This window comes from Cheilinus undulatus, linkage group 20 (genome assembly GCF_018320785.1).
Source record: "Cheilinus undulatus linkage group 20, ASM1832078v1, whole genome shotgun sequence".
Classification (NCBI taxonomy): domain Eukaryota; kingdom Metazoa; phylum Chordata; class Actinopteri; order Labriformes; family Labridae; genus Cheilinus; species Cheilinus undulatus.
In genome coordinates this window covers 41,375,163-41,392,729 of record NC_054884.1, presented here as the reverse complement: position 1 = coordinate 41,392,729, position 17,567 = coordinate 41,375,163, and the positions used below count along the sequence as shown (strand labels likewise).

The following is a 17,567-nucleotide window of genomic DNA, read 5'->3' as shown; positions in this document are numbered from 1 at the left end:
TAATGTTGTGTGCAGGTCAAATGTCCCAAGAACATCATGTAAATAGATAATAATAGTGGACCCAAAAATGACCCTTGAGGTACCCCACATGATAAATCACATTTGTGCATTTCCAATGACATTGCTTAAAGACATGCCTGATCTAAAATTATAGAAGTTTGTCCAAATCAGGGTACACGGACCATCTATTTGCCCTCCCTCATCGAGCTAAATTATCTCATTGTTACCTTCTGAAATGATTTGGTGTCTAAATTTTATCTCAATGGCTTCTTCTGTTATCTTTTCAAAAACATCCATTCACACATCACCTCTTGTTAAATCACCACAATCAGTTCATGCAGGACATAATAGTCGTGATCAGCTGACAACCAGCTGATCCCAATTATCACCTCCAATTCCCACAGCCAATCACAGCTTTGTCTTTCAACATTATATTGTATTTAATTACAATATACTTTGACTAATCGCTGCTTCATAAATGCTGATAGACCTCCTCCTTCGTAGACTAAAGCTTCACCTCCTCCACCCCAGCCTCCTCCTTTATAGATTAAAGCTTCACCTCCTCCACCCCAGCCTCCTCCTTTATAGACTAAAGCTTCACCTCCTCCACCCCAGCCTCCTCCTTTATAGACTAAAGCTTCACCTCCTCCACCCCAGCCTCCTCCTTTATAGACTAAAGCTTCACCTCCTCCACCCCAGCCTCCTCCTTTATAGACTAAAGCTTCACCTCCTCCACCCCAGCCTCCTCCTTTATAGACTAAAGCTTCAGCTCCTCCACCCCAGCCTCCTCCTTTATAGACTAAAGCTTCACCTCCTCCACCCCAGCCTCCTCCTTCATAGACTAAAGCTCCACCTCCTCCACCCCAGCCTCCTCCTTCATAGACTAAAGCTTCACCTCCTCCACCCCAGCCTCCTCCTTCATAGACTAAAGCTTCACCTCCTCCACCCCAGCCAGAGTTTTTTGTAAAATTATGTCAATTTTGTCTTTTTTCTTCAGATTTTTTGTGTCATTCCAATGCACATAACGGCAATAAACACATGTTTACCAGAACATTTGTTGATTGCAACAATTTCTGGGAGAAATGATGTATTTTCTGGAAAAATTCCAGGGGTGCCAATATTTTCGTCCATGACTGTACATCCTTCATGTCTACTCCTGCATCTTCACTGAAGAGTCAGAGGACATTTTCAGACCGTCTGACAGTGGACTGCTGACTTAGACCTTAGACAGTTTTATTCCAGTCACACAGGGAACCTTCATGTTTACACCACATGACTATTGATGACTAACATGACCGTAGGCCCATATTCAGACCCCTGACCCTCACCTCTCTATGATTATATCCTCTCTCTGTCTTTATCAGATTTTCTCCACAACAGCAGTGATTCTGATGATGTAATGAGAGCAAGCGTCCAGCAGAGGGCGGTGGAGCTGTGTGCTGCTGCTCTCTGTGTCACAGTGAAGGATGCTGGGAGGAGGAAGAGGAGGAGGAGGAAGACGGAGCAGCTGCAGGGATGCTAACAGCACCGATACACACACACTGACAGCTGACTGCTGATACACACAGACAGACTGGGAGAGAGAGAGAGAGAGAGAGAGATAGAGAGAGAAAGAGAGAGAGAGGGAGAAGGAGGGAGAGAGAGAGAGTGAGCGAGGGTCTAGCAAACCTTTATTGGGCTGCAGCAGGCTAACTGTTAGCATGTTCAGGACAGGAGGCTAACAGTCAGAGTGATGCAGAGTCCAAGGCTTCCTATTGGACGGTGAGTGATCTACATCTGTGGAGGCCTGCAGTGTCTGTAGCATGTTGGATGATGCCGTTGCTATGGAAACAGCTATGTCGTCCTGTTCTGCGTGCTTCAGTGGTTGCTGTCTTTCTGACAGGTCCAGATGTAGTCCACCTTCTGACTGACAGACAGCTCGTAGGGGGGTGGAGCCTGCAGGTGGAGGTGATGTCAAAGCGAGGTGCAGGGGGGCGGGCAAAGGGGGAGCGACCAGATGCCATGGCGACCCTTCAAGCAGCCAATGAGGAGCTAAGAGCCAAACTAACAGACATCCAAATTGAACTACAACAAGAGAAGAACAAGGTAAGGACTAAAAATCCCAGAAAATCTCACATTGATTGACTACAAGTCCCACAAGTGTATGTGGACTACAAATCCCAAAAAATTCATAAACATGGACTCCAAATCCCAGATTTGTGAACTACAAATCCCACATATGTGGACAATAACTCCCACATCTGTGGACTACAAATCCCACATCCATCTGTGGACATACCCATAAATGTCACATCTATGGACTAGAAATCCCATACATCTGGACTACAAATCCCACATCTGTGGACTACTAATCCCACATATGTGGATTACAAATCCAAGATTAGTGAATTATTAATCCCCCTTATGTGGACTACAAATCCCACATTTAATGGATTACAAATTCCAGGTTTGTGAACTACAAATCCCACATTTGTGGACTGCAAATCCCACATCTGTGAACTACAAATCCCTCATTTGTGGACTGCAAATCCCACATCTGTGAACTACAAATCCAACATTTGTGGACTATGAATCCCACATTTGTGGACTACAAATCCCACATTTGTGGACTACAAATCCCACATTTGTGAACTACAAATGCCACATTTAATGGATTACAAATTCCAGGTTTGTGAAGTGCAAATCCCACATTTGTGGACTGCAAATCCCCCATTTGTGGACTACAAATCCAACATCTGTGAACTACAAATCCCACATTTGTGGACTACAAATCCCCCATTTGTGGACTACAAATCCCACATCTGTGAACTACAAATCCAACATTTGTGGACTATGAATCCCACATTTGTGGACTACAAATCCAACATTTGTGAACTACAAATCCCACATCTGTGAACTACAAATCCAACATTTGTGGACTACAAATCCCCCATTTGTGGACTACAAATCCAACATCTGTGAACTACAAATCCCACATTTGTGGACTGCAAATCCCCCATTTGTGGACTACAAATCCCACATCTGTGAACTACAAATCCCACATTTGTGGACTATGAATCCCACATTTGTGAACTACAAATCCCACATTTGTGGACTGCAAATCCCGAATTTGTGGACTACAAATCCCACATTTGTGAACTACAAATCCCACATTTGTGGACTACAAATCCCACATTTGTGAACTACAAATGCCACATTTAATGGATTACAAATTCCAGGTTTGTGAACTGCAAATCCCACATTTGTGGACTGCAAATCCCCCATTTGTGGACTACAAATCCCACATCTGTGAACTACAAATCCAACATTTGTGGACTATGAATCCCACATTTGTGAACTACAAATCCCACATCTGTGAACTACAAATCCATCATTTGTGGACTACAAATCCCCCATTTGTGGACTACAAATCCAACATCTGTGAACTACAAATCCCACATTTGTGGACTACAAATCCCCCATTTGTGGACTACAAATCCCACATCTGTGAACTACAAATCCAACATTTGTGGACTATGAATCCCACATTTGTGAACTACAAATCCCACATTTGTGAACTACAAATCCCACATTTGTGGACTGCAAATCCCGAATTTGTGGACTACAAATCCCACATTTGTGAACTACAAATCCCACATTTGTGGAGTGCAAATCCCTGATTTGTGGACTACAAATTCCACATCTGTGAACTACAAATCCCACATTTGTGGACTACAAATCCCACATTTGTGAACTACAAATCCCACATTTGTGAACTACAAATCCCACATTTGTGGACTACAAATCCCACATTTGTGAACTACAAATCCCACATTTGTGGACTACAAATCCCACATATGTGAACTACAAATCCCACATTTGTGAACTACAAATCCCACATCTGTGAACTACAAATCCAACATTTGTGGACTACAAATCCCACATTTGTGAACTACAAATCCCACATTTGTGGACTACAAATCCCACATTTGTGGACTACAAATCCCACATTTGTGGACTACAAATTCCACATTTGTGGACTATAAATCCCACATTTGTGGACTACAAATTCCACATTTGTGGACTACAAATCCCACATCTGTGAACTACAAATTCCACATTTGTGGACTACAAATCCCACATTTGTGGACTACAAATTCCACATTTGTGAACTACAAATCCCACATTTGTGGACTACAAATTCCACATTTGTGGACTATAAATCCCACATTTGTGGACTACAAATTCCACATTTGTGGACTACAAATCCCACATATGTGAACTACAAATCCTGTATTTGTGAACTGCAAATCCCACATTTGTGTACTACAAATCCCACATTTGTGGACTACAAATTCCATATTTGTGGACTATAAATCCCACATTTCTGTACTACAAATTCCACATTTGTGGATTATAAATCCCACATTTCTGTACTACAAATTCCACATTTGTGGATTATAAATCCCACATTTCTGTACTACAAATTCCACATTTGTGGATTATAAATCCCACATTTCTGTACTACAAATTCCACATTGGTGGATTATAAATCCCACATTTGTGAACTACAAATTCCACATTTGTGGATTATAAATCCCACATTTGTGTACTACAAATCCCACATTTGTGGACTACAAATTCCATATTTGTGGACTATAAATCCCACATTTCTGTACTACAAATTACACATTTGTGGATTATAAATCCCACATTTCTGTACTACAAATTCCACATTTGTGGATTATAAATCCCACATTTCTGTACTACAAATTCCACATTTGTGGATTATAAATCCCACATTTCTGTACTACAAATTCCACATTTGTGGATTATAAATCCCACATTTCTGTACTACAAATTCCACATTTGTGGATTATAAATCCCACATTTGTGAACTACAAATCCCACATTTGTGAACTGCAAATCCTGTATTTGTGAACTGCAAATCCCACATTTGTGGGCTACAAATCCTGTATTTGTGAACTGCAAATCCCACATTTGTGAACTACAAATCCCACATTTGTGGACTACAAATTCCACATTTGTGAACTACAAATCCCACATTTGTGGACTATAAATCCCACATTTGTGAACTACTAATTCCACATTTGTGAACTACAAATCCCACATTTGTGGACTACAAATTCCACATTTGTGAACTACAAATCCCACATATGTGAAATACAAATCCCACATTTGTGAACTACAAATTCCACATTTGTGAACTACAAATCCCACATATGTGAAATACAAATCCCACATTTGTGGACTGCAAATCCCACATTTGTGGACTATAAATTCCACATTTGTGGACTATAAATCCCACATTTGTGGACTACAAATCCCAAATTTGTGGACTACAAATCCCACATTTGTGAACTACAAATCCCACATTTGTTGAGTGGAAATCCCTGATTTGTGGACTACAAATCCCACATATGTGAAATACAAATCCCATATTTGTGGACTACAAATCCTGTATTTGTGAACTGCAAATCCCACATTTGTGAACTACAAATCCCACATTTGTGGAATATAAATCCCACATTTGTGAACTACAAATCCCACATTTGTGAACTACAAATCCCACATTTGTGGACTACAAATCCCACATTTGTGAACTGCAAATTCCACATTTGTGGACTACAAATCCCACATTTGTGGACTACAAATCCTGTATTTGTGAACTGCAAATCCCACATTTGTGAACTGCAAATCCCACATTTGTGGACTACAAATCCCACATTTGTGGACTACAAATCCTGTATTTGTGAACTACAAATCCCACATATGTGAAATACAAATCCCACATTTGTGGACTACAAATCCCACATTTGTGGACTACAAATTCCACATTTGTGGACTATAAATCTCACATTTGTGAACTACAAATCCCACATTTGTGAAATACAAATCCCACATTTGTGGACTACAAATCCCACATTTGTGAACTGCAAATCCCACATTTGTGGACTATAAATCCCACATTTGTGGACTACAAATCCCACATTTGTGAACTACAAATCTCACATTTGTGGACTACAAATCCCACATTTGTGGACTACAAATCCCACATTTGTGGACTACAAATTCCACATTTGTGGACTATAAATCCCACATTTGTGGACTACAAATCCCACATTTGTGGACTACAAATTCCACATTTGTGGACTATAAATCCCACATTTGTGGACTACAAATCCCACATTTGTGGACTACAAATCCCACATTTGTGGACTATAAATCCCACATTTGTGGACTATAAATCCCACATTTGTGGACTACAAATCCCACATTTGTGGACTACAAATCCCACATTTGTGGACTATAAATCCCACATTTGTGGACTACAAATCCCACATTTGTGAACTACAAATCTCACATTTGTGGACTACAAATCCCACATTTGTGGACTACAAATCCCACATTTGTGGACTACAAATTCCACATTTGTGGACTATAAATCCCACATTTGTGGACTACAAATCCCACATTTGTGGACTATAAATCCCACATTTGTGGACTACAAATCCCACATTTGTGGACTACAAATCCCACATTTGTGGACTATAAATCCCACATTTGTGGACTACAAATCCCACATTTGTAAACTACCGATCTCATAATAATAATAATAAGAAGAAGAAGAAGAAGAAGAAGAAGAAGTTTATTTTTATAGCACCTTTAAGGAACAGCGAGGTCACAAAGTGCTTTACAAAAAGGTAAAAGAAACAAGCAATTAATGCAAAGGTACAATAAGAGAATACACAGTAAACAAAACAGATTAAGTAAAGGTCAGACCAAACAAGTAGGTCTTAAGTTGCTTTTTAAAAGAATCAACTGTTTCTGCTGATCTTAAACTCAATGGAAGTGAGTTCCAAAGAGTTGGAGCAATGACCTTGAATGCACAGTCACCTTTAGTTTTTAGTCTGGAGTGTGGAAGAACCAGCAGACCCTGATCAGAGGACCGAAGGGTCCTGCAGGGATTGTAAGGTTTTAACAGCTCCATAATATAGGCTGGTGCCTGACCATGCAGGGCTTTAAAAGTAAACACAAGAATCTTAAAATGTAATCTGAAGTGTATGGGAAGCCAGTGGAGAGAATACAGAATTGGTGTGATGTGTGACCTTTTTGAAGACTTGGTGAGTAGTCTGGCTGCAGCGTTTTGTACTAATTGTAGACAATTTATAGATGTTTTACTAAGACAGGTGAAAAGAGAGTTACAGTAGTCTACACGGGAGGAAATGAAAGTGTGAATAACCATCTCCATCTGAGCTGTAGAAACAATGTGTCTGAGTTGTGCGATATTTCTTAGTTGGAAAAAACAAGAACGGACCAGATTATTGACATGTTGATCTAGAGATAGAGACTAGCTAAATGAAACACCAAGATTACGAAGAACAGGTTTTACATAAGTAGACAGGGTACCAAGTTCCTCCAAAATCCCTGGCACTAAACCATCTGGGGCCGAGACAAGGACCTCTGTTTTGTCAGCATTTAGCTGTAGATAATTGTCTGACATCCAGTCTTTAATGGCACTCAAACAACTGAGTAAAACCGACACTTTACTGTAATTTTGAGGTGTAAAAGATATATGAAGCTGGATGTCATCTGCATAACAATGATAAGATATGTCTTCAAAACTGTTGATTAAGTGGCTGAGTGGGAGCAGGTACAAGGAAAATAATGTTGGGCCAAGGACCGAACCTTGGGGAACTCCACAGACCAGGGGGGAATTTGAAGAGCTGTGGTTGTTAACAGTGACTGAGAATGTTCTCTCTGACAGGTAAGAGGAAAACCAATCAATGGCTGAGCCAGAAATATGAATGTTAGATATGAATGTGGACTTCATATCTAACAGCAGTAGCCCATACCTTTGGCTGTTACACATATTAGGTGTACAGAAGACCACATCCTGGAATTTCAGGTCCTCGCTGAGTGCTTTAGGTACTACAGTAGAGGTTTGATTCCAGTCTGTTTCCTGAAGATGTTTGACTGAGGAGAGATGCCCTTTGGAGGATTCTGGGATGAAGTGCCGAGCCACACCTGACCTAACCAGACCTGATCTTACCTTCACACACTGTGAGCTGCTGCTCAGTGCTATCAGTTGGGCACTGGGCAATTCCAGATAGGAGAGAGTCCAGACCCTGTCCTGGACTTTGGTTCTAAAGCCAGAGCTGTGTTTGGAGGTGACCCAACTATATCTAGTCTGCATTGCTCCACCTCCTGCACCAACTCCAAGTTCCAGGAGCCCACAGTTGGTCTTTGTGGGTCGGTGTAAACTACAGCCTGCCACCATGCCTTTCCCTGCAGGTGTTGAGTCCACAGGAGGCATTTACTATTGCCAGTCATCTTTTACTTCCTGTTTGCTGCTTCATTGTTCTTCCTGGTAGAAAATAACATTCTTTAAGATATCAATACTGATACTAAAATAAATCCTTACATGAGCAGATATTAAAGCTCCTGATGTTGTTGGAATAACCTTCTATATAACCCTGAGTCTGACCTGAACTTCACCTGTCTTCAGGTGAGCCGTTTGGAGAGGGAGAAGACGGCAGAGTTGAAGGCGGAGCATCACAGAGCGACCGTTGCCATGACGGAGCTGAAGACCAAGCTCCATGAGGAGAAGCAGAAGGAGCTCGCCGTTACCAGGGAGACGTTATTACGGCAACACGAGATGGAGCTGATGAGAGTCATCAAGATCAAAGACGGCGAGATCCAGCGTCTCAACAGCCTGGTGGGGACGCTGAGGGACGGATCAGCTGACAAGGTGAGACCTGCTTGTCCAAGGCTCCTGTCCAATGGTGTAACAGATAACAGATAAGCCCCGCCCTCTGTCCTCAGGTGAGGAGCGCACTGATGGTGGAGGTGGAGGAGGCTAGGAGGAGCTGGGACACAGAGCGCTGTCGCCTCCAACAGGAAGTGATGGAGCTGCGGGGAGCAAAGAGGAGCGCCGAGGACGCTCTGAACTCGGCTCAACAAGCCTGTCAGGCCAGAGCAGCCGAGCTCCGATCAGCTCATCACCAACACCAGGAGGAGCTGAACCGAACAAAAAGAGAGTGTGAGAGAGAGATACGGCGCCTGGTATGACCGCAGACATACACATTATCACAAACATCATCATCATCATGACCTTTGACCTGAAGAAAGAGTGTGAGAGAGAGATACGGCGCCTGGTACGACCGCAGACATACACATTATCACAAACATCATCATCATCATGACCTTTGACCTGAAGAAAGAGTGTGAGAGAGAGATACGGCGCCTGGTACGACCGCAGACATACACATTATCACAAACATCATCATCATCATGACCTTTGACCTGAAGAAAGAGTGTGAGAGAGAGATACGGCGCCTGGTACGACCGCAGACATACACATTATCACAAACATCATCATCATCATGACCTTTGACCTGAAGAAAGAGTGTGAGAGAGAGATACGGCGCCTGGTACGACCACAGACATACACATTATCACAAACATCATCATCATCATGACCTTTGACCTGATGAAAGCATGTGAGAGAGAGAGAGACACAGCGCCCGGTGGAGGAGAATGGACTGTAGACAGAACAGAGACAGACACAGATGGGTACAATAAACACACACACACAATACACACACACACAATACACACACACCCTGGCCATCTCTCTCCCTCTCTCAGAGTCTCAGTCTCAGTTTTCTGCTCTGTTTCCACATGAATGAAAAACTTTACTGTCAGATTTTTATTCCAATGTAAAACAGTCGACCATCGTTAAACTCCTGAAACCAAACAGATTCAGAATATTTGGAAAAAAAACAACAAAACAACAAAACATAAAAAAATCAGCCATCAATGAAAGAGGGACAAGTCAAAGAGTGGGGGAAGCCTTTATCCTGAACTAACATCTAATAACTCAGTAACAGAAAAGACCTAAACCCCGCCCTTACCTGTCTCTAACCCCACCCTCACCTGTCTCTAACCCCTCCCTTACCTGTCTCTAACTCCTCCCTTACCTGTCTCTAACCCCTCCCTTACCTGTCTCTAACTCCTCCCTTACCTGTCTCTAACCCTGCCCTCACCTGTCTCTAACCCTGCCCTCACCTGTCTCTAACCCCTCCCTTACCTGGCTCTAACTCCTCCCTTACCTCTCTCTAACCCCTGCCTTACCTGGCTCTAACTCCTCCCTTACATGTCTCTAACTCCTCCCTTACCTGTCTCTAACTCCTCCCTTACCTCTCTCTAACTCCTCCCTCACCTGTCTCTAACTCCTCCCTTACCTGTCTCTAACTCCTCCCTTACCTCTCTCTAACTCCTCCCTTACCTGTCTCTAACTCCTCCCTTACCTGTCTCTAACTCCTCCCTTACCTCTCTCTAACTCCTCCCTTACCTTTCTCTAACTCCTCCCTTACCTGTCTGTAACTCCTCCCTTACCTCTCTCTAACTCCTCCCTCACCTTTCTCTAACTCCTCCCTTACCTGTCTCTAACTCCTCCCTTACCTGTCTCTTACTCCTCCCTTACCTGTCTCTAACCCCTCCCTTACCTGTTTGTCTTTCGTAGATGGATGAGATAAAGCTGAAGGATCGAGCCGTCAGTGTTTTGGATAAAGCCCTCGGCCTTCAAGCTGGCCACGCCCACCGCCTCCAGCTGCAGACTCAGGCTGCTGAGCAGCAAATCGCAGCCCTTAGAGATGCCCAGAGGGCGGGGCTAACGCCACCTGGCCAAGGGCCTAGCCTTGTCCCTAGCACGCCTGCTCACATCGTAAGCCCCGCCTCCTCCTGCATGTCCTGCATGATGTTAATGGACTTCCTGTAACAGTTTACCTCCTCAGGCTCCACTCTCTGCAAAATCAACAGTGTGACCACAGCCTCTTAAATTAACCAGTTTGTGGCCCTAAAGTTTTGAGGTTCTGTAGGAAAGGTCTGGTGTTCACGTCTTTACCTCGACCACAGTAACTGGGCAATGACATCATGGACTGCTATACCTCATGTTCACCTGTGTCACTGTTAGAACTAACCAGGTATGAACTCAAGTGACGTTACCTTACATCATTATTACCTCAGCTTTAAATGGTGAAGGTCTGAATGTTAGGGCTACTCTAACATTATTATCTCAGCTTTAAATGGTGAAGGTCTGAATGTTAGGGCTACTCTAACATTATTATCTCAGCTTTAAATGGTGAAGGTCTGAATGTTAGGGCTACTCTAACATTATTATCTCAGCTTTAAATGGTGACGGTCTGAATGTTAGGGCTACTCTAACATTATTATCTCAGCTTTAAATGGTGAAGGTCTGAATGTTAGGGCTACTCTAACATTATTATCTCAGCTTTAAATGGTGACGGTCTGAATGTTAGGGCTACTCTAACATTATTATCTCAGCTTTAAATGGTGACGGTCTGAATGTTAGGGCTACTCTAACATTATTATCTCAGCTTTAAATGGTGACGGTCTGAATGTTAGGGCTACTCTATTATTATTATCTCAGCTTTAAATGGTGACAGTCTAAATGTTAGGGCTAATCTAACATTATTATCTCAGCTTTAAATGGTGACAGTCTAAATGTTAGGGCTAATCTAACATTATTATCTCAGATTTAAATGGTGACAGTCTAAATGTTAGGGCTACTCTAACATTATTATCTCAGCTTTAAATGGTGACAGTCTAAATGTTAGGGCTACTCTAACATTATTACCTCAGGTGTAAATGGTGACAGTCTAAATGTTAGGGCTAATCTAACATTATTATCTCAGCTTTAAATGGTGACAGTCTAAATGTTAGGGCTACTCTAACATTATTATCTCAGATTTAAATGGTGACAGTCTAAATTTTAGGGCTAATCTAACATTATTATCTCAGATTTAAATGGTGACAGTCTAAATTTTAGGGCTAATCTAACATTATTATCTCAGATTTAAATGGTGACAGTCTAAATGTTAGGGCTACTCCAACATTATTTCCTCAGGTGTAAATGGTGACAGTCTAAATGTTAGGGCTACTCCAACATTATTTCCTCAGGTGTAAATGGTGACAGTCTAAATGTTAGGATTAAAATAACATTATTTCTTCAGGTTTTAATGGTGACGGCCATAAATGTTAGGACTACTAACATTTTTTCTTGATGTTTCGTGACAAGGAGATGAAAGCTCCCCAGTGCTCCTTGACTTTTCCAGCAGTTAGAGCTTGATATTTCAATGATGGCAACATCAAGAAGGAGACAGATCAAGTACTTGTGGGCAGAGGCTGCTCAGGGACTACAGGGTTTTCAGGAGTTCTTTAGTAGTGACCATCGGCGTCTGGTCCCAACCCTGAAATTGTTGCTGAGGTGCTCTAGGAAGGCTGACTCTGGTCCATATTGGATGTTGGTCGCCTTGGGGAGCATGATGTTGCAGAGGCGTATGCGGCTGGGCCCATGGTCACTTTGACAAAGCAGCCCCTCCATATCCTGAGTCTGTCTGGGCAGACTTTAACATCTTCCCAGTGGTGAGCTCCACATGGATGCTGCCGACTCAGTGATGGTAGACCCACCTGTAAGCTGTGATCCAGCAGCTGTTGAGGAGACTGGGAAGATTCAGCTTGATGGGAGATAGTAGCTGTACTTTTACAGGCACTTAATGCACTTTTCTTGGCTTGATCCAGCTCTCCACACACTGAATGCTCAGGACCCAGTGGGCTGGTCCAGATACCGAGGATTACCACGTGCACTGTGGAGGGAGCAGCTGGGAGGATACCTGGAGAGGTGGGGCATGGGCCTGGAGCAGGCCTGGAGGGTGGCCATCAGGAGGCCAGAACAGTAGGCCACAGGACGAATGTGTGGGGCATATGTTCCCAAGCCTGACCTGAGACTGAAGAATAAATGCATAGTAACTGTGTAGCTGTGATTACCCTACAACCTCCATAATATATTAGAGGAGAGGCTGAAGTAGTGTGACAACTCCTTAGAGAGTATCTCTCTACACCTGTCATCAGAGTTCATGAAGAGAGAAGTCTATTCTTATGACCTTGTGTACCACATGTGGCCTGATTTCTTCTTGTGTTTGTGTGTGTTTTTGTGCTTTTCAGTCTCAAGAAGATCGTGACACTCGTCGGTTCCAGCTGAAGATCGCTGAACTCAGTTCAGTGGTCAGAAAGCTAGAGGATCGTAACGCTCTGCTATCAGAGGAACGCAACGAGCTGGTAACACCCCCACACAGCTGTAAACATAATAAAATATCCCACATATGTAAATGGCTCAACATTTAGTCTGGGGTAAGGGTGGGACATTTAGTCTACAGTAATGGTGGGACATTTAGTCTACAGTTATGGTGGGACATTTAGTCTACGATTAGGGTGGGACATTTAGTCTACAGTTGTGGTGAGACATTTAGTCTACAGTTATGGTGGGACATTTAGTCTATGATTAGGGTGGGACATTTAGTCTACAGTTGTGGTGGGACATTTAGTCTACACTTATAGTGGGACATTTAGTCTACGATTAGGGTGGGACATTTAGTCTACAGTTGTGGTGGGACATTTAGTCTACAGTTATGGTGGGACATGTAGTCTAAGATTAGGGTGAGACATTAAGTCTACAGTTATGGTGGGACATTTAGTCTACAGTAAGGGTGGGACATTTAGTCTACGATTAGAATGGGACATTTAGTCTACGGTTAGGGTGGGACATTTAGTCTACAGTTAGGGTGGGACATTTAGTCTACGGTAAGGGTGGGACATTAAGTCTCCTGTTAGGGTGGGACATTTAGTCTACGGTTAGGGTGGGACATGTGGTCTATGATTCGGGTGGGACATTTAGTCTACGGTTAGGGTGGGACATGTAGTCTATGATTAGGGTGGGACATTTAGTCTACAGTTATGGTGGGACATTTAGTCTACAGTTATGGTGGGACATTTAGTTTACGATTAGGGTGGGACATTTAGTCTACAGTTATGGTGGGACATTTAGTCTACAGTAATGGTGGGACATTTAGTCTACAGTTATGGTGGGACATTTAGTCTACGATTAGGGTGGGACATTTAGTCTACAGTTGTGGTGGGACATTTAGTCTACGATTAGGGTGGGACATTTAGTCTACAGTAATGGTGGGACATTTAGTCTACGATTAGGGTGGGACATTTAGTCTACAGTTATGATTGGACATTTAGTCTACAGTTATGGTGGGACATTTAGTCTACAGTTATGGTGGGACATTTAGTCTACGATTAGGGTGGGACATTTAGTCTACAGTTGTGGTGGGACATTTAGTCTACGATTAGGGTGGGACATTTAGTCTACAGTAATGGTGGGACATTTAGTCTACAGTTATGGTGGGACATTTAGTCTACAGTTATGATTGGACATTTAGTCTACAGTAATGGTGGGACATTTAGTCTACAGTTATGGTGGGACATTTAGTCTACAGTTATGATTGGACATTTAGTCTACAGTTATGGTGGGACATTTAGTCTACAGTTATGGTGGGACATTTAGTCTACATTTATGGTGGGACATTTAGTCTACAGTAATGGTGGGACATTTAGTCTACAGTAATGGTGGGACATTTAGTCTACAGTTATGGTGGGACATGAAGTCTACAGTAATGGTGGGACATGTAGTCTAAGATTAGGGTGGGACATTTAGTCTACAGTTATGGTGGGACATTTAGTCTACAGTAATGGTGGGACATTTAGTCTACAGTTATGGTGGGACATTTAGTCTACAATAATGGTGGGACATTTAGTCTACAGTAATGGTGGGACATTTAGTCTACAGTTATGGTGGGACATGAAGTCTACAGTTATGGTGGGACATGTAGTCTAAGATTAGGGTTGGAAATTTAGTCTACAGTTATGGTGGGACATTTAGTCTACGATTAGGGTGGGACGTTTAGTCTACAGTAATGGTGGGACATTTAGTCTACAGTTATGGTGGGACATTTAGTCTACAGTTATGATTGGACATTTAGTCTACAGTAATGGTGGGACATTTAGTCTACAGTTATGGTGGGACATTTAGTCTACATTTATGGTGGGACATTTAGTCTACAATAATGGTGGGACATTTAGTCTACAGTAATGGTGGGACATTTAGTCTACAGTTATGGTGGGACATTCAGTCTACAGTTATGGTGGGACATTTAGTCTACAGTTATGGTGGGACATTTAGTCTACAGTAATGGTGGGACATTTAGTCTGCAGTTATGGTGGGACATTTAGTCTACAGTTATGATGGGACATTTAGTCTACAGTAATGGTGGGACATTTAGTCTACAGTTATGGTGGGACATTTAGTCTACATTTATGGTGGGACATTTAGTCTACAGTAATGGTGGGACATTTAGTCTACAGTTATGGTGGGACATTTAGTCTACGATTGGGGTGGGACATTTAGTCTACGATTAGGATGGGACATTTAGTCTACAGTAATGGTGGGACATTTAGTCTACAGTTATGGAGGGACATGTAGTCTAAGATTAGGGTGGGACATTTAGTCTACGGTTATGGTGGGACATTTAGTCTACAGTAAGGGTGGGACATTTAGTCTACGATTAGAATGGGACATTTAGTCTACAGTTAGGGTGGGACATTTAGTCTACAGTTATGGTGGGACATTTAGTCTACAGTAATGGTGGGACATTTAGTCTACAGTTATGGTGGGACATTTAGTCTACAGTTATGATTGGACATTTAGTCTACAGTTATGGTGGGACATTTAGTCTACAGTTATGGTGGGACATTTAGTCTACATTTATGGTGGGACATTTAGTCTACAGTAATGGTGGGACATTTAGTCTACAGTAATGGTGGGACATTTAGTCTACAGTTATGGTGGGACATGAAGTCTACAGTAATGGTGGGACATGTAGTCTAAGATTAGGGTGGGACATTTAGTCTACAGTTATGGTGGGACATTTAGTCTACAGTAATGGTGGGACATTTAGTCTACAGTTATGGTGGGACATTTAGTCTACAATAATGGTGGGACATTTAGTCTACAGTAATGGTGGGACATTTAGTCTACAGTTATGGTGGGACATGAAGTCTACAGTTATGGTGGGACATGTAGTCTAAGATTAGGGTTGGAAATTTAGTCTACAGTTATGGTGGGACATTTAGTCTACGATTAGGGTGGGACGTTTAGTCTACAGTAATGGTGGGACATTTAGTCTACAGTTATGGTGGGACATTTAGTCTACAGTTATGATTGGACATTTAGTCTGCAGTAATGGTGGGACATTTAGTCTACAGTAATGGTGGGACATTTGGTCTACAGTTATGGTGGGACATTCAGTCTACAGTTATGGTGGGACATTAAGTCTACAGTTATGGTGGGACATTTAGTCTACAGTAATGGTGGGACATTTAGTCTGCAGTTATGGTGGGACATTTAGTCTACAGTTATGATGGGACATTTAGTCTACAGTAATGGTGGGACATTTAGTCTACAGTTATGGTGGGACATTTAGTCTACATTTATGGTGGGACATTTAGTCTACAGTAATGGTGGGACATTTAGTCTACAGTTATGGTGGGACATTTAGTCTACGATTGGGGTGGGACATTTAGTCTACGATTAGGATGGGACATTTAGTCTACAGTAATGGTGGGACATTTAGTCTACAGTTATGGAGGGACATGTAGTCTAAGATTAGGGTGGGACATTTAGTTTACGGTTATGGTGGGACATTTAGTCTACAGTAAGGGTGGGACATTTAGTCTACGATTAGAATGGGACATTTAGTCTACAGTTAGGGTGGGACATTTAGTCTACAGTTATGGTGGGACATTTAGTCTACAGTTATGATGGGACATTTAGTCTACAGTAATGGTGGGACATTTAGTCTACAGTTATGGTGGGACATTTAGTCTACATTTATGGTGGGACATTTAGTCTACGATTGGGGTGGGACATTTAGTCTACGATTAGGATGGGACATTTAGTCTACAGTAATGGTGGGACATTTAGTCTACAGTTATGGAGGGACATGAAGTCTACAGTTATGGTGGGACATGTAGTCTAAGATTAGGGTGGGACATTTAGTCTACGGTTATGGTGGGACATTTAGTCTACAGTAAGGGTGGGACATTTAGTCTACGATTAGAATGGGACATTTAGTCTACAGTTAGGGTGGGACATTTAGTCTACGGTTAGGGTGGGACATGTAGTCTATGATTAGGGTGGGACATTTAGTCTACGGTTAGGGTGGGACATGTAGTCTATGATTAGGGTGGGACATGTAGTCTATGGTTAGGGTGGGACATGTAGTCTACGGTTAGGGTGGGACATGTAGTCTACGATTAGGGTTGGACATGTAGTCCACAGTTAGTGTTTAACCTTTAGACTAGGGTTATTTTAGAGTTTGACATTTAGTCAGGACTTTCTGGGTTCTCTTTGGGTACTCTGGCTCTCTCGCCCTCAACGTCATGCTTGTGAGGATAATTGGTGACTTTTAGTTGCCCATGGGTGTCGTTATCAGTCCCTTAGGTCAGTCCTGTTATGTAGCGGTGACCAGTCCACGGTGTTCCCTGCCTCCAGTCCAATGACAGCTAGGAACGGCTCCAGACCCCCTGCGCCCCTGAATGGGATAGGCAGTGTAGAAAATGGGTGGAAGGAATATCATATA

At 42.5% G+C, this 17,567-nt stretch overlaps 1 protein-coding gene across 3 annotated transcripts in view; it reads left to right on the top strand.

Annotated features, from left to right (window-relative positions):
- Positions 1-1,950: 1,950 nt before the first annotated feature.
- Positions 1,951-17,567, top strand: part of jakmip3 (Janus kinase and microtubule interacting protein 3) — a 39,192-nt gene continuing 23,575 nt past the window's right edge. For all 3 annotated transcript variants that reach the window (XM_041815763.1, XM_041815762.1, XM_041815761.1), the window contains exons 1-5: positions 1,951-2,085; positions 8,510-8,752; positions 8,827-9,066; positions 10,529-10,729; positions 13,030-13,143. In XM_041815763.1, coding sequence (XP_041671697.1) covers positions 1,951-2,085; positions 8,510-8,752; positions 8,827-9,066; positions 10,529-10,729; positions 13,030-13,143 — 933 coding nt within the window. The remainder of the gene's footprint in view (positions 2,086-8,509; positions 8,753-8,826; positions 9,067-10,528; positions 10,730-13,029; positions 13,144-17,567) is intronic.